This window comes from Centruroides vittatus, unplaced genomic scaffold, assembly GCF_030686945.1.
Source record: "Centruroides vittatus isolate TY-2023 unplaced genomic scaffold, ASM3068694v2 contig_378, whole genome shotgun sequence".
NCBI classification, from domain to species: Eukaryota; Metazoa; Arthropoda; class Arachnida; order Scorpiones; family Buthidae; genus Centruroides; species Centruroides vittatus.
The window spans coordinates 91,247-119,220 of NW_027122199.1; the positions used below are offsets into that span (position 1 = coordinate 91,247).

Sequence of the window (27,974 nt, forward strand, 5' to 3'; positions counted from 1 at the left end):
ATTTCAGTCTCATTTCCCCATACGGATTTATGTAATTTTCCATATCAGTGACAGGTACGAACGATGGACTACAGGGGGGGCTTAAGCTCTCCCCATTGACAGAAAGAATTAAAATTTATTTGTTCGAACTTCTTCAAAATATTGTTTTTAAAAGTGTTTACAATGGCAAATATGGTTTATCAGATCATTCGCAATACAATTGTCTTGCGCATCTTAATAACAGATTCTTATTAGTTATTCAAATATTATTAATTTTTGAGCTATTCCTATCCTTCACCTACTTCCTAATTAGAAAAGCATTTTTCTGATTTAAAAATTATGTAACTAACCAATATGAAAAACTTTCAAGATTGAAATTTTTATAATTTATATTTGGATATTCTTTCATAAACAGTAATTTCTAACGTAAAATACAATAATGTTATCAAAATTTTAATTATTGGAAAAGTTACTGGTCTCTTCTAATTATTCAATTTTGCTAGAGAAGGATGAGGAGATTGGACAGAAAGAAGTCAAATAAAAGGAAGATCGGAAGCAGTTGTTCTATAACGAGATCAAAAGAGAAGATATAGAACAAGAAATCGATCCGAGCAGAAAAAATACAAGAGGTAGAAAAATTTGATTTAAGAGATGACAAAGAAGAGACAGAAGAGAGGTAGGATTAAGCATAAAACAAATGTGACAATGAAAAATATATTCATCAGAATCTACTTATCACTATTGCATTTAATCTTTGATTTTGTTACATAAAAGTATTCATATGTTAGAATCAAACATAACGTTTAGTATTTAAACACTCTGTCGTAAATGAAAATTTACGTCGGAATTTTTTAAAGACATTTCTAATCACACGATTATATATATTTCACGAGATTTTCTGTTATTAATAAGGGGAAAAATTTTATTCAGATACTTCAAAATTTCTTCTTAAAATCGATTTTGTAGAATATATAAAATTAATATATAACTTTTGTACTGAATGATTGTAATTAAAGTACAGGATAATTTTTAATTCATGCAAAACTTTAATAACTTTTCACCTGAATGAGATAGAAATAAAATTCAAAAAGTACTATATACTACAACGTTTACATTTTTAATGTCAATGATTGATTAATGTCAACAGTCATTTTCAAATTGGTAGCACTCTCTGTAAAGAATCATTATCAAAAATCTTGGTAATTGGCAATTGGTGTGCTATCGGAGTTATTGGACCATTCTTCTTCGAAAAGAACATTACTTCTGCTGCATATGTTGAATTATTGGAAAAGAAGTTTTATCCCAAAATGCTTATTGGGCATAAACATCATTGTGCTTAGTTTATGTAAGGCGCCATCACACAAAACAGGTGTTCGAAAGCCTTTACGGCATGTTTGAGAAGCATGTACCGGTAATCAGATTAGATTATGAAAATTATGCTCGTGGCAGCATGGAGTGGCTGCCTTATAGCCCTGACTTAAATGCACATGATTTCTTTTTATGGGGCTATCTTAATGATAGAGTATATTACAATGCTCTTACAAGGGGCGATAGACACAATAAAAAATGAAATAATGGTAATTCCAAGAAAGACTTTTATTATCACTATTGAATGTTTCAAAAATCAATTAAAAACTATTATTGTGAGCAAAGGTAGTCATTTTATAAACCTAATTCATTAAATGGCACTAAATTCTATATAATATGCTTTTTGAATTTTCTTTTTATCTCATATATTTGAAAAGTTATTAAAGTTTTGAATGAATTAAAAGTCACTCTGTACATTTATTTAATAGTCCAAATGGAATCAAATCTGCTAAGGTGACATTTCAGGACATACAAAGGACACCTCCACAAAAAACAAATTAGTACCAAAACTCACCACTATGGCACTTTTGTCACTGCAAGCAACAATCATTTTATTTATACCATCATGCTATACAGAAAGCTTAGTGATGCAAAGGATGCTGCTCAATGTGGTTCCCATTCTGAAGGTAGTGAACAGTGTGTTCAATAGACAACAATAATTGACTCTGATGCATTTCACATGCAGTCTTTCACAGCTTCCAAATTTGTAATATGTCCTTGATAAATCACACTTTTAAAGTGTTCCTCCACAAAAAACAAATTAGTACCAAAACTCACCACTATGGCACTTTTGTCACTGCAAGCAACAATCATTTTATTTATACCATCATGCTACACAGAAAGCTTAGTGATGCAAAGGATGCTGCTCAATGTGATTCCCATTCTGAAGGTAGTGAACAGTGTGTTCAATAGCCAACAATAATTGACTCTGATGCATTTCACATGCAGTCTTTCACAGCTTCCAAATTTGTAATATGTCCTTGATAAATCACACTTTTAAAGTGTTCCCTCAACCAAAAATTGAATAAGATATGAAGATCTGAAGATAGTCAGACAGTTTGTTATCAGTAAAATGTAACAAACTGCTGCGTCCAGTGTCTGGTATGCAGAGTGATGTCATCGTGTGTGAAAGTGGTTGACTCAAGGCTTTGTTAGTGTTGCAATTAAGATGCAACAAAAGCATTGAGCATCATCTACTCAACACTGTTTCCTTGGTATCTTTGGGATGTCATATGCTCTATGACAAGCTCATTGGGACTATATTTGTTGAAAAAAATGGTCAAGAATAAATGTGGCTGTGAATAACAGGACTGTAACTATAACCAAGTAAAATGTGCTGGAAAATGAGTTTTCTATTGTCAAATATGGGTATTTACTGTTCTGGGTGAAAATGTGTCTCATCACTCAAAGCATCTTCCATAGCTACAACATATCTATCTCTATTCTGGCATGAAAAATTAATGCAAAGAGTTGGTCAGGTTTCTCTATCGGCGGCAAGCAGCTGCCGATTATGTAGATAACAATGTACTAACTGTGCCATAAGATGCACCAACCGCTGTGACAATTCATGCATTACTGCCAACATTATTTATTGGCTATTCAATAAAGCTGTGGTAACATCTTTAACAACTTGTAAAGTGACAGATTTATGCTCTCAATTAAGTTGAACTACACAAATTGAGTGATTATTCGCCTGAGAGCTACGGACTCAATGTATTCTTACAATCGTAAAATTCCTTTGCGAGAAATGCACAGTTCAGTAAGCTGATGGCTGTCGTACCCGATAAGTATGACATTCTTTTTTTCCTCTTCTATTTTATATGAAGATTAAGAATGACATTCAAAACTTATGTTCCTTTTTATACTCAGAACTAATACGCAACACACGCACCTATACAAAAGAAACTTCCTGACACGGCATGTCCTGAAATGTCACCATATCAGATTTAATTGCACTGCTATATACAGTAATTACATACAAAAAGCAAACAATATATTGTTAACAGTTGTTAAACAAATATTTTTGACCCAGTTAATGGGCCATCTTCAGGCAAAATGATTAAATTGATTAAATCTAAAGACGGTTCATTAACCAGGTAAAAATTTTTGCATTTCTTCAAACTTTTAATCGCTGTTAAATAGCATTAACAGTAATAAATATGACAGTTCTAATACATAAATAAATACATTCGTATAAAATGTTTATTCTTGTATTAGTATTTACCTACGTTTTCATATTTATTCCTATAGTAAATATTTTTTTTCTTTGTTTTTATTACAAGTTATATAAATTGTTTATTTACTTTTAAAAATACAAGCCTTTACGGAATTTTTTTGTTTTGTTCAATGATTTAGTTCCTTTTTCTTAATTTACATGATATTTAATTTGAATTTTTTCAAATAAATACTTGCTTGGAATTTGAAAGAATGCAAAAAATATCCCATAAATTCTTCTCTATTAAAATGTAGATTTCATTTCCATAACAATAAGGCAATTTAAATGCTTCTCTTAGAGAATTTTTTAATATTAAAATTTAAATTACAAGAAAAATATTCGTGTAAAAATAAATGTTTGTCTTTTCTTTTATATTAAAATATTCACCATTTTGTAACAAAACAAAGGAAGGGGAAACTTTATTCTGTTGAGTTAACCCTTAACTTTAATAATTTTGTTAAAAATATCAGATTATTTATTCCAAACATATTCAAGGTAATGTCTATAATGGTAAAATTAAAAAAAAAGTCCTAAAAATCCTTAAAACTAAAACAAACTTGGTTACGTGATAATGAAGATAAATGCTGTTTTTATCTAGTTAAAACAAAAACAGTCCATAAAATTAATAAAAATGTGATATGATTAATGTCCAGCTGAACAATAAAAATGTTTTTCATTAATTTAGATTCTTAGCACAATAGATCTGTTTCTATGTGTTTTTCCTCCTTCCTGGTGTAATCCAAAGTTGGCTAATTGCAAAAACTTATCACACCTTGTAGGTTAAGCGATGAAACAGAGTCAGAGATCAAGTTCAAAAGTATACACTTTATTTGTATTGGAAGTACCTTTTGGACTCATGGTCCCTCATCAGTCCAAACAGCAAGCATATACGACTCTAAGCAGAATTTCTGGTGTATATACATAACGTGGTGATCTTTCTCAACCAAATCGTTGACCAAAGATTATATTTACGTTAGGAATAACAATTTAGATCGCTAATAAAACACAAGTAAAAAATTAATTGTATACACTAGTAAAAATGACCACCAGTGGCTGAGTGGTTCTGTTGCTAAACACTGGGAGTTTGGTCGCGGGTTTGCGCCACGCTCGGATGGGCTGGCCACGTGGAGTTTTCCGGGTTTTCTCCATGTTTGTAACACCTGAATAGGGGCAGTTTTCTTTAAAAGACCTCCCAGAAGGCATTTCCCCTTGTGTAACATCACACGCCAGAGAAGGCAACGGGGAACCACTCTGGTTGTAACTTCCCCAGGATACACCTTGGCGCCTTACTAACCACTTATTAACCTGCACCAGGTGCTCATCGTCAGGATTTCTGATATGCCATGCAGAGAGAGAGTAGTAAAAATACAATTGATTAAAGTTGAGTAAAATATTATTTCCTTCTTGTGTTATTTCTTCTTAGCTGTGTACAAAGATCTATTTCTTTTTGTTTTTTAACCAAACATCATACGGACAATACACTTCATCAGTTTTTGAGAATCATTGGGTACATTCCAGTGTGCATTGGTATTAGCACAATCAATGCATGGTGAACTGTTTAATAAACTTTTACTAGAACATCTGGCACTTTAACAAGTTGGAAATAAATGGTGCTTTATTGACATTTGCAGACTTTTAGAGCCCATTGTATCTACAGCCTGATGACCGAGATACGTATCAGTTGCCGCACTGACGAACTCGGTGACTATCGGAACACATTTTAGTACATTGTGGTTCGCTAATACACTGTTCGATTCCTACTGGAATATACTCATTGAGACAGAAATTTTTTACAGTATATAAACTGGTTTTTAACCAATTTTTCATTTGATTTTATGATATATCATGTAATTATTACTAAGTTCTGATTCAGCAACATACTATTTTGTATGCATTTTTATCAGTTATACATATGAATATTGCAATAGCAATAAAAGCATATTTCTCAATATTTGGATATATGCATGAATATTGGATTGCATTATAAAATGAGTGGTATCTGTTTTTTAGTAACTGCTAGAAGTATTATTTATTGCCACGTGGAAAGTTCAGCAAGTTAATAAGCAGGGCTGATGAAGCTAGTATGGGCTTTGCTTCTTAGTGGGCTTCTTTTCTTTTTCATTTTTTTACAAATGAAATACATAGAATGTTTCACGTACCTGAAAGCTTTTTACCGGTGTGCGTATCATCACTCTAAACCAATTAGTTACAAACGTTTTCGAACCTTAACAGTTCTTCTTCAGGTAACGATCCCCTAACGGAATGCACTTCAATTCTAAGTTGTGAAGAAATACGATCCGGAACGTTGTCCCATCCCGATGACGTCAACGAAAACGTTTGTAACTAATTGTTTTAGAGTGATGATACGCACACTGGTAAAAGGCTTTTAGGTACGTGAAACTGTACTGTTCTCCAGTGTAGATATTATAACATACATAGAACGTTTCTTTATTAATAAAAAGCAGGTCTTAAAGGTTTTATTTTTTTCCTAGTAAAAATAACATTAATATATTGTGGTAGGTACCACCATGAATGCCAAATTTTCAAGCCCAGGATTTTTCCTGGGCTTGAAAATCTCCAGCTTTCATTTCTTTGTTATCCTACCAATATGCGGCTGGATGACAAACAATTAAGATAGCAGTCTATCACTCTAGGACCCAGGATAGAATCTGAATGGGTTGCAAAACCCAAATAATTTTTGGGGGTGGTCTGTCCAATATGTTGGGCCCCATCCCTTATCGTTCGGCCACTCCATTGTGAGTCTGGACAAACAAATAAAATGATACTTCTTAAAAAAGGTCCTCTGTTCGTAGGGCAGAAAAAGTTTAAAAAAAGGACCTTGTCAATAAGTATACAAATACAGTTATGCAGACGTTATACAAACACTAAAGATCAGCTGCATTTTATATCGAGCTACTTAGATTATACATAATTTCATGGTGCAATGAATGAGATTTGAATGTAAAAAGTAGCATCTGATAAATCTGATATTTGTGATTCGTTAAGCTGTAAAAGAAGTTAACAGTAATAAAGAAGATATTTGCAATGTTGAAATCGTGTTGCTATTCCATCTCTGTTGAAAACAAGATAACAGAACGCAACATTTAATTTTTAATTTTAAATAAATGAATTACACTCGTTTTTCTTTGAAAATCAGATTATCTCTGTTTATTTTATTCTTTTTTTTTACGTTGATAAGCATTGAAATGATGTTTGTTGAAGATAAATTTTCAATAGAAAGGAAAACTTCAAACAAAATAGGAATTAAAAATTTATTTTGTACTGTAATTCCGCAATCGATGTTTTTTAAAAAGCCGCCCGAGTTTTGAAATTAATAAAGATAATTTTAAACCTAACACAAATTTATATAAATTATAAAATTATATATCACGCATAATGTGTTTCGTGTCGTTAAACGCTTTTTATGTTTTATAAGTCTGCCGGTTTGGGGTACCAGGGACCGAATCCCGGCGGTAAACAACTCCAGGAATTATTCATGAGCCATAGGTTTAGGGTATGTCGGGTCTTTCCCTCACCACTCGATCACCTCCATTGTGGGCTTGGTCGAGCCCACAATGGAGGTGATCGAGGTAATGGATAAAACCCTTAGTGCCCATAAAGCAAAAATAGTCCAAAAAGTGATGATAATGTGTTAAGGTACCAGTCTACAGTCTCGTAATCCGGTTTTAGATTTGATCTTTATCTATAACACGAGTGACATCTTTGCATTGTTTTTTTCATTGTTCATCCATCTAATCAACCCCATTGGCCCACCGGTAGCCGAGTGGATAAAACTACCGAACACGGATAGTTTGGTGGTGGTTTCGCACTTCGTCACATTGAATTTTCCGGATTTTATAAAAGTTTCCCTCGACATATTGCCCACGTGTCGCGTTTCTGTATACAAACAAACAACGAAACGACCCAACGCGGGTCGGACCGTCCCGTTAATAAATCAATAAATTCCTCCGTCATCTGAAATTACAAAATAAAAAATATATAAAGCCATATTAATATATACTTTAATAAAGTAATAATAAATTCAATATAAAATAATTCCTATTCTTTATATTAATTAATGATAAAAAAATAAATAAAATAATAATAATAATAAACCTCCCACCAAAAACGGGGTTAAAACCTCCGAGCGTCGTTGCAAGCAAAGGTCGTCTGCTTCACTAATACATTTTTTAACGTTAGAAATAGGCGGATAAACTGGTATGGCCTGATAAATATCGGCCGACGAATCGAAAGTATAGTTGTTATTTATTATTATAAACACGGAATTACAAGCTGGAAATGCTTTAAACTTTCAAAATCTAAACAGAAAGTGAAACCTCCCCCTCCTCTTTCAGTGGTTTTTTTGGTGGTAAGTAAATTGTATATTTCTTTTTATCAGATTGAGGCCTGTTATATAATATAATAAGTCATTTAAGTTTGTTATTATCAAATACACTAAAGCATTTATTAGGTGTAATTCCGTAAGGTAAGTATTTGACCTATTTTTCAGCATTAAACTCTTGATTGAGTTCCTTAACCTTGTGAGTTAGGTTATTTGACTGGTCTATTCGACAATATTGAAAATAATATAGTGAATTGTGGTATGAATGTGGTTTACTATTATTATCTTAAGGTATTAAGTTGATATTTGATTGGAATAGATAACATTTCTTCAATGCATGGCACCATATGTTAAATTTTATGTTAATTGCTAAGATGTGAACTCTAAATGAGGGGTTTTCTATCTCGGAATTGTAAAACCCACTGTATGAACGAAAAAGTCAATGAAACCGTACTTGCAAGTGGAATATTTGCTTCCAAAAGTTGGTGTTTACTGTGCACTTGTGTACTGCCTATTCTTGGCTCGGTATTGGTCGAGGTGAGGCGTGAAGCACTCATTGGGGGTTGGAGTGAGCTCCATACCCCCTAAAGCTTCCTAACGTTGAGTACTCCACTTCGGCTAATCAGAGCTGGCATAATCACATGGCTAAATAGTTAAATGTGGTAGTCTAGTCGTGATTCTCGATCACCTGTATCTCGCCGAGGGTTGTGTGTATAGGTATGGTTTTTTGACTTTTTTGTTGCTATGGGTATGGTCTACAGCTCTGTCTCATTCAGAAATGTAATTGTATCCTATTCATGATGTATAAACATTTATTTTTTCATATAATACATGTAATGATATTATGAATCAATAATGGTGAACTAGCTACTGTGGTTACTTAGATTGGTGTACCTTTAACAAAATAAAGAACACACTAACCTTATGTTTCTCTTGGTGGGTAAGGTTAGTTAAAAACTGATGCTTTCGGTCTACTTTTAAGACCCGCTTTGGGTTGATGAAATTGCTTCGCTAGTTGAAGAAGGAATGAGCTGAGGAAAATATTTAAGTGTGTTAATTTTTTTGCCGTCCTGCTGAGCGAAACTTAAGGTTTATGTGTTTGTTATTTCATATACTTGCCTGGTTTGTGGAAGAGTTAAATTAGTCTGATTTTGGGGGCCTAGGGTGGCCCCAAAATCAAACTAATTTCGAATTGCAGGCAAAGGAAAGGACTCACTCAAACTTCACTCATTGTTGGAGGTAACAATAATGTTTCAATGTAGTTAAGAAGACATGTTTAGAAATGGAAATTGGAATGCTCTTGACAGTAGAAAGTGGAATACATTTCACTTTCAACTGCCCAGACCTGAAGGTTGAAACCTGTCCATATATAACCAGGTTGAAAATGTTAGCATTATTTAAATTTCACCCATTGTTAAAGATGCATCGATTAATTCAGCTGATATAATGAATTTCACAAAAATACCAAAGATACGATTGCTTAAGTAATAATTCATGTCTTGCTTATTTTTATAAATATATAATTATGTTTGAAATTGTACATATAGCTGGCTGCTCCATTTTTATTGAAAGAACACAAATTTCCTTAATAGTGATTATTACTTAATACGGTGATATTGTATTAATTTATCTGATATATATCATTAGTTTGATAACAACTTTAGTTGCTGTTATCAATGAAATTGATTTACCATTCACTATTTTGATTTTGTAGATAATTATTTGTATGAAAATTTTTGAAATTTCAATACTTTTGCTTCTAAAATTGAAAAAATTAGCAAACAAAGTTTATCAAGATGTTTCTAATTATTTTACCCATTTTGTAAGGTATAAAAATGTCATTAAAGACTGAAAAAGCCAAAAAACATTTTTCATTGAGTATCTTTCTGTTCAGTTAATTTGTCAGTTTTTTCATAATATTTGAAATTCAGTTATTATTAAACAAAGTGCATGAAATCAATTTCAACCAGCACAATTTTATAAGAAAGCAAATGTTTTTTTATTATGTTGAACGGGCTAAGTGTCCTTCGCAGTTCATATGCAGCTGTTAAAATTCAGTTTATTCATGTTCAGTTATTATATAATCTCATCTTTTGTAAGATTTATTAAAATTTCCCAATATGTTAAAATCCAAGGGCATTATAAAGTATGTTGTTGATCCAACAGTGTAAACAAGAAAGCGACTGCAATCAACTTCACCATAATTTAGGTAAATTAGTAAAATGCACCTTTAATTAACAGTGAGTTAAGTTGAGAAATGCAACTACCCGAACTCTTTTAGTTTTACTCACAGTTAAAGGTAGAAAGGATTAATTAATTTAGCAGATTAACCATAGGGGCTAGTTCATCCTTATAAAAATAATTTAATAATTTATTCCATTTACCTAAATGTTAGAGTTTATACTATAAACTTTATCAGTCATTGTTATTTTACATTTTAACGGAATGATTCTAAACTTTGATTCATAAATATTATTTTAAAATTCACAAACCTCTGAGTTAGTGTTACCACCCGTCCGGTTTTCACCCGGACAGTCCGGGAATTGACTCACTGTCCAGATGAACTATTAATTTTGTCCAGGAATTTCGTGGAAATTGTGAAATTACTATGAAACAAAGTTCTTGCAAATATTGTTATAAATTTACACCATTTGAACAACGAGAAACCTCATACTCACTGAAACTCATCTGCCATTCCGCCATGTTACTCTGTTTATGCTGACATGTGACGCGCAACCTGCCTCTCGACCTTTATTTTTTCTTTTTTTCTTTTGCTTGTATGTTACTCCTACGCAAGTCCCTAGTCCTTAACTGTAACTGATTTAGAACCAGCCTGCACGTTATTCTTTGCATTGTAAAATAACATTGTGCATGCGTCAGGAACTTCTGTTCGAACAAACCTGACCTGCCATCCGGGTCTGCGATTTTGTAGAGGTGGCAACACTACTCTGAATACTGAAGAATTGTTATTGGCTGCATTTAGAAATTATAATTTAAAAGGAAAATTGTTAATGTGAATATGGTTCATAGAAATTATATTTATATTAGTAATACTTTCAATTTTTAAAACATCTTATACATGCTTACTATCATTATGATGGAAGAACAGTTCAAATGTTATTTTTGTTGATAGATAACTTTTTCAGCAGAAACTAGCATTTGTTCTTTTGAGAAAGTAAAAATACCAAACAATTGCCACATTACATCAGATTATATCAATGCTACTAATTACTAATTAAATGTGAAGCAAGTCTTATCTCTAGGCCAAATTATTTGATATTTAATTAGTATCATTAATACAGTCTGTTGTAATCCAACAATCATTTGGAGTTATAACAAACTGGAGAAAACACTGAGATTATACAGTATTTGGTGTGAAAATCATCCCATTGATCATTTGGCATTAATCTAAAAATTGGGTTTATGGATGTTTATATTAGTAAAAGTATCTTTATAGGTTTTTGTTTTATGCTTTAAAATGTCAAAATATTTATTAATTTAAAAATAAGTCATAAAATATTAATTTACTGACATTCATATTTGAAATAACTTTCTGATTAATAAGTTAAATAAACATGGAACTTCGCTTATAATAATGGAAGTCAAGAGATAAAGTATGAAACAAAAATATTTCTAATTAATTGCAGTTAAAGTAAATAGAAAGAATGTTTTTAATTTTCATTTAAAAGTATGTAATTTGTTATATTCGAATATAAATTTAAATTTACTGTATTCAAGTATGGAACTGACATTTTTTTTCTTTTAAATACCTTTTTCTAGCTTTCATTCAATCAGAATTATTTTCTGATTAAAAAATAAAAATTGTGAATAAAATTTTAAATACAAATTGTAGTCAAGATTTGTTTTTTGATATAATCATTTAAATAAAATAGAGTTTATAAAGGAAATTGATATTAAAGGAAGGAAGTTTAATTATTAATTTCTATAAAAATTTCATTTTACATCAGTCAAAAATGATTTGTAATATTAATTCTTAAACAGAAAAAAATTTTTAGTTAAAACTTGTCTTAAAAAGTTTTAACTAAAAATTGTCTTCTACTTGTCATCTGCATGGTCTTAAAAACTTTATAAATTTTTACAAATATTTTAATAACTTTATCAGACCATTTTTCATAAATTACCAAGATTATTTCTATTATTTCATGATTACTTTAAAAATATAGTACATAAAACTAATCAGCATTTTGAATTTCTTTAAAGCAAGGATCGATTATGAAATAGTTGAATGACTAATTAGAAATTAATTTGAATTTGTTTTGTGAATTATTTCAACAAATGATTGATACATTGCATTTGGAATTTCATTCCGAAGCACTGAGAAAATTCATTAATCCATGGATACTTTTTTGGATGCTGCATTTCATGAAAAAGTAGAAATAAAATATGTTCTCTGATATGAATTTTGCATTGTAAACATGCTTTTGTTTTAAATTTATTTAAATTTATAAATTGTTCCATAAATTAATAAATAAATATTCAGTTATATTAAAAATATGAATTATGTGATTATAGTTTCTGTTATTGAAGTTCTATACTAAATATGTAACTTCTTAATAATAAATATTTTATATATTTAAAGATAATCAAGATTCAATGAAGTCTCTTGAGAATATTAACATCGACGAACCCCGTTGGGATCAAAGCACGTATTGGGGTCGTGCTAGACATTTTTTCACCACTACCAATCCATTGAATTTACTTCGCACTGGTGCAGAATTAGACAGAGCAAAAGATGTAGTTACAAGATTTAGGTAAATACTCCATTTATAAAAATTATCAAAATTAATTACTTGGTAAATTTTCCACATATATTTTCATAAATAAATGTCATTATTTTAATACAGCGTATTTAAAAAGTAACTGTGTGATGGAAAAGGTTTAAATAAGGTTTTAATAAAAGTGATGTTTTACATACAATTTTGAAGTTTCTTCTACTATAGCAAATGCTGAAATGTCCCTCAGAGGCTTGAAGAAATGTCTGCTCACAATGCTGCATTTTGTCAAGCATATTGGAGGGTGGTTAGAATAATCTGTTTAATGTGTTGGATTATTGCCATCTTCAGCTCTTCCAGAGTGTGCATATTGTTCTCGTGCACCCAAGAGATAAAAATCCAGAGGAATGAGGTCTCAGGTCTCATATGCAATACTATACATATAACTTTAATGTCATTACAAATTTCTCACTGCACAATAACTTTTCAGATACCTTGTATTATTTGATATTAATAATTATATATATATATGAAATGTAGTTCATAAAGATCTTGTTCCATTTGAAAAAATATTTTAACATTATAATTTTTTAGAAAAGGTGAAACTATACCTGGATTAACAGAGGATGAGTTATGGAAAGCAAAACATATATATGATTCTGCATTTCATCCTGATACAGGAGAAAAAATGATTCTTATTGGTCGTATGTCTGCTCAAGTTCCAATGAATATGTCAATAACTGGATGTATGTTAGCATTTTATAAGTGAGTAAATTAAATTTTTTATAGGTTAAATAAGACAATTACATTATTAAAGTTTTCATAAAAACTAGTTTAGTGAAAGTATTACTTTTATTATACTATTTTATTTCTTACACTAAATTTAATATTAACATTTTCATTAAAGAATATTCTTTTGAAGTAAAATATTACAAAATGTACTGTACAGTATAAATAACATGAGAAATATAGCAGTAATTAATTTTTATTTGCTTTCAAGCAAACAAATATTTTTGAGAAATATTAAAAATAGCAATGAAATAATTAAATCTAAAAGAAAATATTTTGTTCTTTAATTACATTCAATTATTTTGTTGTTGCCTGTATAATATTGTGATCAGAAAAGTTCATGAATGGACAAAATAATATTCAGTGAGTGATTTCACAACAGAAAAAATCTCAAAGAATTAAATTTGATAGAAGTTTTACTATTAATGAACAATATTCCAACTCAACTCCTTCACAAAATGAATTGAAGAAGACAGTAAGATAACATGTGTTTTTCTTCCAACAAATACAACATCCTTGATTTAACACATGAATCAAAGGGTAATCAAAGGTTTAAATGATGATGTAGACAGGCATTTATCAAAAAGTTTTAACAAACTGATGTTGATCAACAGTTTTGGAAAAAATTCAATATTAAAGATATCAATATTTCCTATTGAATAATCTATTGCTATTAGACCTTATACATGAGGACTTACCACACTGGTGTGGTAAGCCCTCATGTGTATATATATATATATATATAACATACCCTCTATGACTTTACAGAGATGTTAGAATAAACTATTGCTTAATGAAACTGCTGTCAGTGATGAGTAGGAGATTTTACATTTGATTCATGATTTAAAATGCAAATTCCTGGGGTTATGAAAATATTAAAGAAAATGTGATAAACAAATGGACGGAAATAGATTAATACAGCAATGAATACGAGCTTCTTAGTGATGAAAAATTAGTTGACAGTGTTCTAGAAGAGGATAAAATTGTAAATGATAATTAAGAATATGAAACTATGCAATCCACAACAATAGCAACTCATTAAGATGCTGCAGAGATGCTTTCCAACCTCACCAATTGGCTAAAATCAAGCTGGAGTGAGCTCCTTGCAGCATTTTAGTTGTGAAGAACTAAAATGCTACAAGGAGTTCATTCCCACTTTTTTGCAAAAGACTGAAAATAACAGAAGCAGACAAAAGTGAGAGGTTTTTCAAAAAATACAGAATTCATTTGATTTGTATAATATAATAATATAGTTTGTACTTTTATATGCATAATTAAATATGAAAACTGTACAAAAAGTGTATGTTCTTAATTATACCTTAATATATTTATTAATCTGTTGTTATTATTATTTTCTTAATTTATCACAATTCATCATATATTATTCAGTATTCTACAATACTAATTTGCAATATCTTTATTAGATAGATATAGCAATGACTTCAATATACAGTGTACCTATTTAATAATAAAATCAAAATTTGTGTTTAAATAAATTCGTTAATTTTGAATGTAATTTTATTTTAAAATTAACTAATTCATTTCATCAATTTCATTTTATTTTATCATAATGTTATGACAGAGTTACTTTGTTTTATTATACATGATTTTATTATGAAAATAATAATCATATAGAATTTTAAATCAGGAAGTATTATAAGTATTATACAACGATTTTAGAATATTATTCTTGATTACAATAGAATATATTTACAATTATAATAATTTATATGTGTGTGTGTATATATTAATATATATTGCAATATTTTAAATGAAAAAACTAAAAATTAAGAAATATTTAAATTATATATAGAAATTAACTACAATATCAAAGTGGAATTTATTATAAACAAGAAATGGCATATATATATATATATATATATATATATATATATATATATAACTGAGGATGTTTGTTTCCTATTCATGCACACCTAGGCCATTTGAACAATTGCTACAAAACTCTGTATTTACATCAACATACTTCTAACTTAAATAATGTCATAAATATCACTCCAAAATATTGATTGAATTTCTATATCTCAGTTAATTTCTGTGTACATTTAATTTGCTGGGTTTACACATATCACCATCTATTGGCAAAAAAATTAAAGAAACTAATAAACTAAATATAATTCTTAAAATGGATATAATTTTAAAAAAATATTTTATATTTACTTAATTACTGCTACAATGATATAGCGCGAATTAGACGTGCTATATCATTATTGCAACAATTTAAAATATATGTTAGTGTTTAAAATGTGCATTAATTTGCCTTTTGGAACATATTAACATATATGTTAAATTGTAAGGTTTCGTTAAGATTCCATTATTCTATGCCTGAATAAGACAATCTGTAATTTGCCACAAATACTTATTGTAATATTTCAAGTAAAACATAATAATTCCAATATACAGTATTAATATTTTTCATAAAGTTTTTGGCATCACAAGGAGCAATTTTGGGCAATTATAAAAAATATATAACTGTTAAGTAGAAAAAATAACTAATTAAAATGTTGGAGAAGCGAAGCATATGTGCCTTTACTTCTCTACTGTACACAATTTAAAGAATTTTTAAAATGTGTTAGATTGGGGCACTTGGTGTGATAAATCCTTACGTAAGATAACTTTTGTAGTTATATAAATCAAATACTGCAATATAATATAGTAGAAGGGTTAGAAGTTCAAAATAATCTAATAGTCTTAATCGTTGTTGTTATTTTTTGCCCAGGCAATGCTGGGCTTACATGCTAGTTTATTTATATAAAGTAAAGGAAGTCAATTACATCTTAATAAGGTAAATATTTACTTTACTGAAAAGAATGAAGTTAATATTAATTTATTCTTTTATAAGAAAATAAAAAAAATCTAAAATTGATGTTTGTAAGACTAGAATATTGATAAACAAACTTGTAGTTAGCTAAAAGATATTTGATTTTTCTGTCTAATAAACTTGAATGCATTTTCAGGTTTCAGAAAAAAAGTACTTAAATATATTTCTGTTTTTAAGCATTTGAAAATAGTGTTGCAGGAATCAAAAATCTTTGAAATGAATTACACGGATATTTACACAAAGATATCGGGTGGTCCGAAGCCTATGGGGTTATACCCGACAAAGATATTGGATTATCTGTTGGTGATTATGAGAGAAGTCTAATAAGGAGAAGCTCAGAAATGTTTTTCACAGATTTTGATGAGATTTTAGGGTATCCCCTGTAAAGTCCTGGGTTTTATTTTTGTGTTTTATTCAAGAAAATTGTGGTTTTAGGTCACGATGATGAATCATTTTTGGAGCAAGGAAATTGGCAGATATTATAAAAAAAAAACAAGTAATTTTCATGTATGATGATGCATCCAAAAACTGAGTGTTTGTGAAATTACCATTTTTTTGATTTTCAACCGAAACTTGAAATACGTTGAATATTTCATAGTCAGTAAATAGTAGTTCTATCATAAAATGAGGAATTTTACTTTCTTTGACTACACAGGACATAGAACATACATCCTTGGATTCTGTGTGTGTGTTCATGCCCACCAAAAGTTTTTTCGGTTTTTATTAATTTGGTTGTTTTTTATATCCCACTATAAATGACAATGATATTCAGTTAAATTTCTGACATAGATATTTGTAAAATTCTATTCTGTTATCATCAATAATACAATTATTAAACAAACAATGATCATGAAATTTAAGAAGACATTATATGTAATGAAAAAAAAAAATTAAATAAAAACATTAGTCTCAATACAGATGAAAACTGGAAAGAATTGATAAAAATTAAGTGTCATAAATAACTATAATTACTGTAGGAAAAGATAACACACAATAATATAGTATTAAATTAGGTCAATCATCTAGGAAAAAGTATTAAAAAAGATGCAGCATTAGAAGGTTATCGATAAAAAATTGCAAACAAGTTACTCAGTCATATTACTAGTGAATATCTGTTTAAAAATATAGGAATATGTAACACAGCATCTTGATAAGTTTTAAGAATTAATTTTTTTTTAAATTGGGAAATCTTTTGCTGAGTTATTTAAATGAACAGTTTTAAAGATATTTTTCAGAGATCTTAATAGTTTAATTATATTTTGTATAGTAAAGCTTGGCTGGACATGAGATGGTTTGACAGAAAAAATTCTAAATCCTTATAATTTGATTTTTCAATTTAATGTAAAATTTTAAGAAATGCCATCGAAGTTTAACAGGGCAAACGTGTTTTGCAATCTTTATGATTAAAAACAAAAGTCTTTTGTAAGCCATTGTAAATCAATTTGTAATTTAAAGACAACCGAAGAGAAGTGTAAAGCTCAAAATGTGTCTTGTATATAAATGGATAACTAAGTTTGTTTATTGGTCTATAAAAGAGGATTTAAAAAGGTGTTACGTTGCTTAATCAACTTCAAGACAACACAACATAGAATAAGGTCAACGTGGTTCTACACTACCAAAATAACTTTACAAGTAAACAATGTTTACATTTCATCTAAAAGCTTCTTTGTTCGATTGACACTATTGTAAATGATTCGAGAATTAGAAATCTTGCATTTTTTACTATCAACAAATAATAACTTATTTTTATTTCATGTTCCTGTCTTGGTTTTTGTTTAGAAAAATTTCCTTTGTTTTAGTGTGTTAATATAATGGATTGAGTTTTACTTTACATGTGAAATCAAAGATAACAAATTTATTCTCCTACTTTTTTGTTAAGATATTAAGAGAAAATTACACCTTGCACATTGTATGTACTATCTATATATTTATTAAAAACAATTAAAACATTTATATGTCAAACAAAATTAAAATATTAAGCTTTATTACATTTTATTAAAAAAATACAAGTTTGTGATACTTTTCTTTAAAAGAAAGATATCTTTAACACAAGATAATCATAGATAAATTTTTTATTAACAAATATAAATATTACTTTTGGGATGGGAATATTTAATAATGTAGAGATTCAGAGAAGTTCAAAATTTCTAAAAAAAAATAATAGAAGTCGTAATGCAATTATAACAGAGAGATTAAAGCAAAATTATTTCAAGAGATATTCTATAAGAAAAAGCTTTTAGAATTTTATTATGGTTTATGGACATTTTGTGTGTATTATATATTATATTTGTGATATTGATGCCTCTCGCTGAATTTAAATTTATGGACGTGTTAAACAATGCAACAATATTCAAAAAGTATTTCAATTCAAAACTTTGGCCTAAAGATCTGTAGAAAGGATTGAAAATGTAGTGCTTTCATCTATGATTATTAACTAGAGTTTTTTGGTTCTGCAAGGTGCTGTAAACAAAATAATGCATCTTTACAGGAATGTGATCAATTACCTGATGTTATTTGAGTAATGTTAAATTAACTAAACTGAAAGTTTTTTTTATTATTAAGTAAATTGTTATAGATAGATAATCTTATAATCTTGCTTATGTTTATCTTACATTAAGTTTTTATTTTGAGATTTATTTAATAATGTTATTGCAGAACAACTCCTCAAGTTGTATTTTGGCAGTGGATAAATCAGTCGTTTAATGCTATTGTAAATTATACTAATCGTAGCGGTGACTCTCCCATTCCTGGGTCGTGAGTATTTTAATACTAAATTTGAAAAAATAACTAATATATTTTTTTACATTTATATTAATTCAAAGTTTAAAGTCATGTTTTAAAACTAATATACATTCATTTATAAACTTTATATTTTAGACAACTTGGTGTGTCATATGTTCTTGCTACTTCAGGTGCTTTGGTCACTGCTCTTGGATTAAATAGTTTAGTGAAGGTAAAGTAGATAATAAAGAATAAAATTTAAATTATTTTATATTACCTAAAGTGAATAATGTAACAATAAACAAAATAACTGTTCTTTTCAACATTCAATAAAATATAAAACACTGCTTCGTTAGAGCAAAATCATTTGGGATTTTCATGTTTTAAGGTTTCCTAAAGGTTTATGTTCCCTAAAGATTGTAGACACAATTTTTAGGGAACATAATACTCTACTAAGTTAAATTCTGAAATATTTAGGAGTTTTGCATTGCACATAAGATAATGTTATACTCACTAAATACAATAGATGATTGCTAATCTGGCCATTCCTTGCATAGAAGAGTACTTGATTACTGAAAATGTATAGACAATGTCTCTCCATCCTTTGGTACTGATTCTTTTTGCAGGAAAATGGACAAATAATACAGCATGACAATGTGCGAAATGTCCCCTATGCTTCGGCACCACAAGACCAAAGGGTCAACACCGCATTAGCAATGACAATTTCTTCAGGACTGACACCACTGTGTCTTCAAAGTAGACACAAACCTAGATAGTCGCAAAGTTCGTTTTTTTTCAGCGCAAGCGGTTGCGTTGTAGACATTTAGATCTGATACCAGGGATGGCACAGATTGAGGAAGTGCACCAAACACAAATTAAACAATAAACAATTTTTTGTAGAACTAGCTTAATAAACAATTTTTGTTTATTAAGCTAGTTCTACAAAAAGATGATTATCTCATATTTAAACCTTAAAACTTCTTCACAAGCTCTAAGTTGGAGAGAAAGAGCTTACATATAAGTTCTATAGATACCTGGTAAGGGATCTGAACAGATCAAAGGACTGTTGGAGTTCACTTAAATGGAGTTCACTTGGATGGAAGGAGTTCTCTTTTCCAAGAAGTTACTTTAAAGGAGTTCACTTATTCAAGGTGTTCACTCTAGAGTCTAGATCAGTGTTTCCCAACCTTTTTTGTGCTATGCCCCACCTAAGCCTTTCTAAAGTTCTTATGCCCCCCAACATATACATTGAACTCTTTTGGAAGGTCTCTCATTGTCGTGTTCGTTGAAGTTTTTCTTGCACTTAATTGCCACACTGTTTTATTGTAACCACAATAAAACCCAATCCTTTCATCAGCCTTTTGCACTTTCCAGTCATCGCCAAACGTGACCTGGAACACCACAACTCATGTCTGCCCACCTCGAGGTCTGGGCAAAGAATGTCCTTTCTCCTCTTTCACCGGCCTCAGGGCTTTGTTCATCTATTTGTTCTCAGTGGTTCCCAGAATTGTTAATCCCACCCCAAGGGAAAAGGGTTATAACGGGAAGTTCTAGAAGGAAAGGGAAACAAAGAACAAATAAAATTAAAACTAACTTAAATCAATATTTACAATAAATATGGCATACAGGCAGCTATACAGTTAACTTAAACTCTAGATGAGTCCATTTTCGAATTGCCCCCCTTAACAATCAAATTGCCCCTCTGTGGGGCGTGGGCCCCACGTTGGGAAACACTGGTCTAGATGGAAGAGGATCCTGGAGGTATCTGAGAGAGGGGAAACTCGGTGAGGACAAACTACGGATTTCTCTCGTGGATGACCTGTTGTCATCATCAGAAATTGAATTTTATTGGGAGTTTTCCTCCTTTTCCTCCTTTCCCTTTTTTGGCAGTGTTGCAGCACCTATGTCCAATAACAATTTCTTGTCGCCAAGTTCCTGGTGACACATTCGATTTCTCATCTTGAAAGGGAAGTGACTCCACAGAGGGATAAAATCATATTCTTTACAATTTTAACAATTGTGGGAAAAATTATAGCAAATTTTTAATTAAATTTTCAGTTGAAAAAAATTTTTTTTCAAGTCCGATTTCACATTTAGCATGCTAAAATGCAATACTATACACAGTAATGAAATCATAGTAAACAGGAAAACAACATGTGTAACACAAGTAGCATTTTCATGGAAATGGAAATGCATAGGCAATCACACTGGAGGGTATGCTGGATAATTGAGAGACCAGATTATTGAGGTCCACATTAATAAGAGTCTACTATATAAAATACATCCGCACAGTAAGCAGAATTAATTCAGCTCTACTGTTTGATTATTTGATGATTTTGGATTTCTGTATATGTATTTATGTTCAAATTTTATTATATAAAAATTACAGGAATAAAACTTAGAATATTTTATTTTACTGATTATAATGAATCTTTTTTAATTAAAGAAGTTCTGTAAATCTTTTCTTGTCTTGGTTTGTCAATTATGAAAATATTAGAAGATGAGCCCGGCATTGCTTGGGCAAAAAGTAATGATAGCAAAGATTAAGATTATTAGATTACTGTTTTTATTGGGTGCAAGAATTAGGTTCACCCTATTCCGAGACTAATTAGAGAAATTTTAGATGGGTCTAAAAATATGTTTGATTTTCCACAAAAAACTATCTAAAATAGTACAGTAAAATCCGAGTTCATAGTAATCCTTAACTCTCTCCCTCTCCCCCGCAGGGGGAATTTTGGAAAATCCCTTCTTAGTGTACATTCTCCTGGCCTATTCTAACTGTGTATCAAATTTCAATTTTTAACTCCTAACCATTTAGGCTCTGCATTTAATATTATCGTCATCAACCTATCTTGATTATATTATAAGATTAGGGTCAAATTTATGAGAAATTTTTAACCTTACTTGAATAAAATGATTATTTTAAATTTTAAAATCTAAAAAAACTTGTTTGGAACATTATATTTCAAATATTTTGGATTTGGAACAAATTCAAATATTCGTTCGAATTTGTTTATTTAGGATTTATTATATTTGAGTTACCCGAAAAGTGGAAATGATTAAAATATTTATTAATTGTCAAAATGTGTACTATATGTGCCACTATTTACTTTTCTTCTTTATTATTTACACTTTATACTGACTAAAACTAACTCTCCTCCTCCTCCTCTTCCCTCCAGAGGGTGGAATTTCCAAAAATCCTTTCTTAGTGTGCATTCTCATGGCATACCCTACTAAAATGTAGTCAAAAATGCAAAAATCCACATCTAAAATAGTACAGGTGCTCCTCACTTTAAGACAGAGTTCCGTTCCGACGACTACATTGTTAAGCGAATTGGTCGATAAGTGAGGAGCTTGTGCCGGGAATATAGGATCGTTGTAAAATTATACAATTTATGCAACAAACTTCAAATTTATTTATAAAAAGACTATTATAGTACGCACAAGCCAATTATAGAACGCTTAGTGCGCATGTCACCATTCGCCACTGATCAACACTCAAGCTGAGGAAGGGGATTCCTCGAATTGTAGGTTGAAACTCGATTGGTCATAAGTGCGAGTGGTCGTTAAGCAGATAGGTCGTAAAGTGAGGAGTACCTGTACAGTGGATCCCAAGTTCTTCAAAGTAAGCCTTAACTCTCTCCCGCAGGGGGAATTTCAAAAAATCCCTTCTTAGTGTACATTTTCCTGGCATACTGTGTACCAACTTTAAACTCTTAATCTTTTGGGCTCTGTTCTTATTATCATTATCAACCCATCTTGATTATATTATAAGATGAACAAGATTATATGAAATTGTATTAGATAAATTTAATATTTGATAAGATCCAAAATTTCTGGTTTTGTTTTCAGATTACACAAATATTTTGTCACTTTTGCTCTTTTCCATTCTGTCAATTGTTTTAATGTTACGTTAAGACATAATACTGGGAATATTGAAACAAGAGAATAAATATGACACATGTGGATGCAACACACAAATATGAATGTGTGGTTTGTTCCTATGATCTTTTATCAATATTACAGCAAGCATTTGAAGAATAAATATTTACATATGACACAATAGCTTGCACACATTGAGATCTTTGCTTTCAGACATGTTAACTGTTTTAAATTATTTAAGTTTATATATTTATTAAAATATTTTAAACCAAAACAGTAAAAACATTATCGTATATATATTATTTAATTTATCATAAAGTAAGTAAAATAATTTAAACTTTAACTGTTTGTACTTGTTTTTTAATTATTGAACAGTTCTAATATAAACTTTATTATAGACAGCTCCACCTTTAATTGGAAGATTTGTTCCTTTTTGTGCTGTTGCTGCTGCTAACTGTGTTAACATTCCAATGATGAGATTACGGTAAAGTTTTAACTAAACTATAACTATTTACAGAAAATTACTGTTATGCTATATTTACAAAATGAAATTGTTTTGAATAGAGAAATTCGTATGGGTATTCCAGTAGTAGATCAAAATGGAAATCGATTAGGGGACAGTAAAGTTGCTGCAAAATGGGCTATCACTCAAGTTGTATTCTCTAGAATTGGAATGGCTATGCCTGGAATGCGTAAGAACTTTTTATATTTGTATATTCCTATACTTATATTAATTAATAATATAAGCTGTAATATTCTGCAAATATAGATAAACTGTTTTGTATTTAAGGTATTTACTTGCAGAATATTTTATTTAGGTTTTTTATAAAATAGTTACATTGTTTTAAAAATATAAATCTTCAGTATTTTATAAAGAAAATATCAGTTTTACTGCGAATCTTAAAGTTACAAACAATCATGCATGGTATAGCTCACAAATAGGAATTTACTTTGGCAATTTTTTTATTAATTAATTTTTAATTTAATTTAATTAAAAATTAATTTTTTTTCAAATTATTGTAAAATATTCTTAAACACCTACTTACTTAAATATTTTTCATATATTAACATATTTATACATGAAGAAACTTCACAAAACCTGATAAATTTATAAAGCCAAACAAGCAGCGGATTATATCAGGCTACTTTTTCAAATGTTTCTTAGGTGTATCTATGTATATACCATGCTGGAGTTGAGCACTAGCTGGCTGAGTGTCGTGAGTAGGCATTTATAGGATGAGGGCGCTGAAGGCGTCCTTAGCCAGCATTGTATCTAACTGGCAATGAATTTGCATGGTAAGCGGGAGTTGCGGATTAGAGTCCCACTCTGGGCCGTTTCTTTTCTTCCAATATTCTAAATTATTTAAGAAATATTAATTTAATTATAATTATTAAATTTAGTAAGAGATGGCACCTAATGCCTCTTTCTAGTGAAAAATTATTTAGTAATTAATTAAATGTAATTGTGGAAAAGCAGCCCAATGTAATACGTTTGTTGTTTCGCTTTATTAATTAACATGTTATTAAAATTTCCTGATAAATAGAATTATAAAATTCAAATCAGCACATACCTTACATATTCAGCAAGAAACACTTTGCATTAAAATGTTTCTTGCTGAATATCTAAAATATCAGGTGTTGACTTTAAGTTGTTCCTACTTGGGTATTTATTTAATAACTCAGAAAAATAATAATTAATAGAACTAAGTTTAAGCGGTAGAAAAGATATATATTAATTGACTGAATTTTACAGTTATCAAATTTAAAATATTCTGTAATATGTAAATAACAATAAGTACGGTACATAATACAAATTTATGTTTGTTTCATTATACAGAATTTCTTTATTTATCTCAGTGACATAAATCACAGATAAATGTATATAAATTTTAGATATTATTTTAATGTGTTATTTTTATGAATGATTTTCAGTTATTCCACCATTAATAATGAATGCATTAGAGAAAAGAGGAGTTCTTAAGGTAAAAAATATTTATTAAATTCACCGTTGTTTCAATTGAAATACTAAATATTCAATAACAAAGATTTAATTGCTTTTTAATATAATTTCAACAGAAATTTCCCTGGATTAATGCTCCACTTCAAGTTGGCTTATGTGGATTCTTGTGAGTTAATTTTATGTATTTTTTCTTATTTATTATTTTTTAATTTACATGAAAATGTAACTTTTAATTATTTAATACCTGTGATGTAATATAATAAAAATATTCAATATTATTTAGAAAATAATATGAAAATACTGAGTTTTATTTACATATTGAACTTCTGATAGGTGAAATAAATAAATCGAAAGTTCTCAAATTTGTTGTTCTAGGATTTAATATAATTTTTTTTTTGATAAATTATTACTTTAATATTGTAACAAACTTTATCATGTCCAACAGATGGTTTTTTTAAATCTATTTTTGTGCTGTAGGCACTTAGAGGGCTTTTTTAGCAAGCTCATTATCAGACGATTGTGTGGCTAGGGATGGGGTCTGACTTATTTAGATGGAACCCCTGAAAAATTCCTGGGGTTTTTTGATTCAGTATCAGGTCCCCAAAGTGATAGATAGGCTTAACAACAGATGATAGTATTGAAATAAACTTTTGCAGCAAAATGAGAGCCAATTTTGTTCATGAACATTCAGGTTCTTTATCACATGTTAGTAAATTTTTGTTCTTATAATATCTTATCTGTTGCTTATCTGTGGTTCTTATACTTATAAATCCTTAAAATTAATAATTGTTATAATTACACTAATTACAGATCAGAATTTTCAAAAAGTTTTAAATTTAAAACTGATTATTTTTTTTTATAATTGGTATTTATTTCATAATAATTGAGCAGATTACTTTGTTGTTTGATTTGGAAATACAGTAGAGCATCATTTATTTGAACCCCGATTAACCGACCGCGTTCTAGTCGGCAAATTCAAATGTCCGCTAGTGATGTGGCGCTACAATATTTGGTTATGTCTTGGCTACTTTAATATTATTTTTGTTAAATTTCTGCATGTTTTAGCTAGCAGCACTGGCTCGATCATGAAAGGGAGGCTAGTATTTAAACCAGGCCTAATACACTATACTAATAATGTATATTTTCATACTTTTCGGTTATCCGACCAACTCCAGTCCCCAATTAAGTCGGATAATCGATGCTCTACTGTAGTTCAGTTTTTATACCATCAAGATATGTAGATTATTGATCGGTTACAATTATTTTAGTACTTATGTCTTTTTTTGTGCCAATTAATTGATTTTCAGTTTGTTTATTTCTATGCATTTAGATGGTTGATTTTATGCAGAAATAATTGAGAAAAGGAATAAGTTATGAAAATGTATATTTCTTTATATATTAAGTAAATTAAGTCTGTTCGCATATTGAAAAATTTACAATTGTTAAAAGAACGAACAAAATAAAAAAAACACACAAGAGGGAAATTTAGTTATACATTTTTATCTACTTGTATATTTAAGTGTAAGGTTTTTTTTCTTTTATTACTCTGTCCTGAGAATACTACAAGATCTTTTTTCTATACCTGTCATGGGTTTTTAGCCATGCCCACAATGGAGGTGGCTGTATGATGAGGGACAGGCCCAACATATTTGAATAAACTTTTCATGAAAATTGTGATTGGTTTTATAAAATTAGACAAATGTCTCTAACTTTTAAATTTTCCATCAGTTTTTTTTTATTTTTTCTTTTTACAGATTCGTTTTCATATTTTAAAATTTCACTTACAAGATTTCTCTTACAACTAAAAAGAACTGTTTTTTTTAAATATATATATATGAAAATTATAATGTTTCAAATATAACTTATTTTTATTTAATAGCAAATATCTTATAATCGTTTTTTGTGCTTTTCAATTAATTTCTTAGGTAATTACTAAACATTATCTTCCTTTTTTAATTTTTAGATTATGTAATTTGCTGATTCATGTATTGTTTTCTACTGAATATTTTTTATATCCTATTAAATAAACTTTTCCTTGTATTCAGTGGCAATTATTACCTAAAATTTAATATTTTATATAAGTAATATCTCTTGTTATCAGTTGTTTAATGTTACAAGAATCAGCATGTCATAAAACACGTAAATTATTAATAACAATACAGTAATGTTATTAAATTATAATTTATAAACCTTTAAGTCATACATTTTTTAATTGTTTTAACAAATCTCTTTACATGAACATGATGATAATGTATTGAAAGCAAAGAAAGTAATAAGTTATTAATCATGAATTTAAAATAGATATTTAATAAAGCATAAAACCATGTGGATTGCCATGTTGCCACAACAATTACCACCGCATGCACTAGTAGACACTTCAGACTTCCAATGCTTTACACAATAGTGAAACTTTAATGAATAAAGTAAAGCATATAATAAATTTGACATTTTAAAAATCTTGTCTATGAATAATAATGTCTAAGTGAAACACATGATAATACATATAGTCATATTACAAAATGTAAACATTTAAAATATATTTGAAGTTTTATATCGTTAATAAAATATACATGTTAATTTAATTAATTACAGAGAAAAATTATCATATAACATAAAAGTTTCTAATAATAGACTATGTAACAGTACTACTGGTTATGTGACCAATCAAAAATCACTAAAATCATTAATAATTTTATCAATGTGAAATATATTCACTTAATTTTCTGCACGTCTAGAAGCCAAGAGGTTTACTCGTTTGCTATATTTGATCAATAGAAAGTGCATTAATTAAGAGAGTTTATTCACTTTTAATTATATAGATAGTCAAGTTGTAAATAAATGGATTATTTGTGTGTGTTTGGGTAAATATAGTAAATTTTAAGTCATAATATTAAGTTATAAGTGAAGTTTCTTTTTTATTAATGTTATATCAGCTAGTAGTTTAACTTCATTGCTTCATTTCATCCTTATCTTTCTTATCCTATATTTAGTTACAACTATTTTTATTTATCAGAATCACACATAACAGGTATCCTTCTAGCTTAATACGCCAAGCAACAAGATATTGAGGTATTGTGGGACCAAGCTTCCGTCATCAAGCCGACAAACAATAGACATACAATCAAACATCTAGAAAAGCTAGAAAT

At 29.3% G+C, this 27,974-nt stretch overlaps 1 protein-coding gene across 2 annotated transcripts in view; it reads left to right on the forward strand.

The window, feature by feature from the left end:
* Nucleotides 1-535: 535 nt before the first annotated feature.
* Nucleotides 536-27,974, forward strand: part of Sfxn1-3 (Sideroflexin-1-3) — a 30,046-nt gene continuing 2,607 nt past the window's right edge. The window contains exons 1-9 of one of the 2 annotated variants that reach the window (XM_067270803.1): nt 536-608; nt 12,505-12,676; nt 13,232-13,402; nt 18,921-19,019; nt 19,143-19,218; nt 23,267-23,352; nt 23,433-23,560; nt 24,801-24,850; nt 24,945-24,994. In XM_067270803.1, coding sequence (XP_067126904.1) covers nt 12,519-12,676; nt 13,232-13,402; nt 18,921-19,019; nt 19,143-19,218; nt 23,267-23,352; nt 23,433-23,560; nt 24,801-24,850; nt 24,945-24,994 — 818 coding nt within the window. In that variant the 5' untranslated portion in view covers nt 536-608; nt 12,505-12,518. Of the gene's footprint in view, nt 609-7,679; nt 7,932-12,504; nt 12,677-13,231; nt 13,403-18,920; nt 19,020-19,142; nt 19,219-23,266; nt 23,353-23,432; nt 23,561-24,800; nt 24,851-24,944; nt 24,995-27,974 lie in introns of those variants that run through there. The other variant, XM_067270802.1, reaches the window with a different exon arrangement.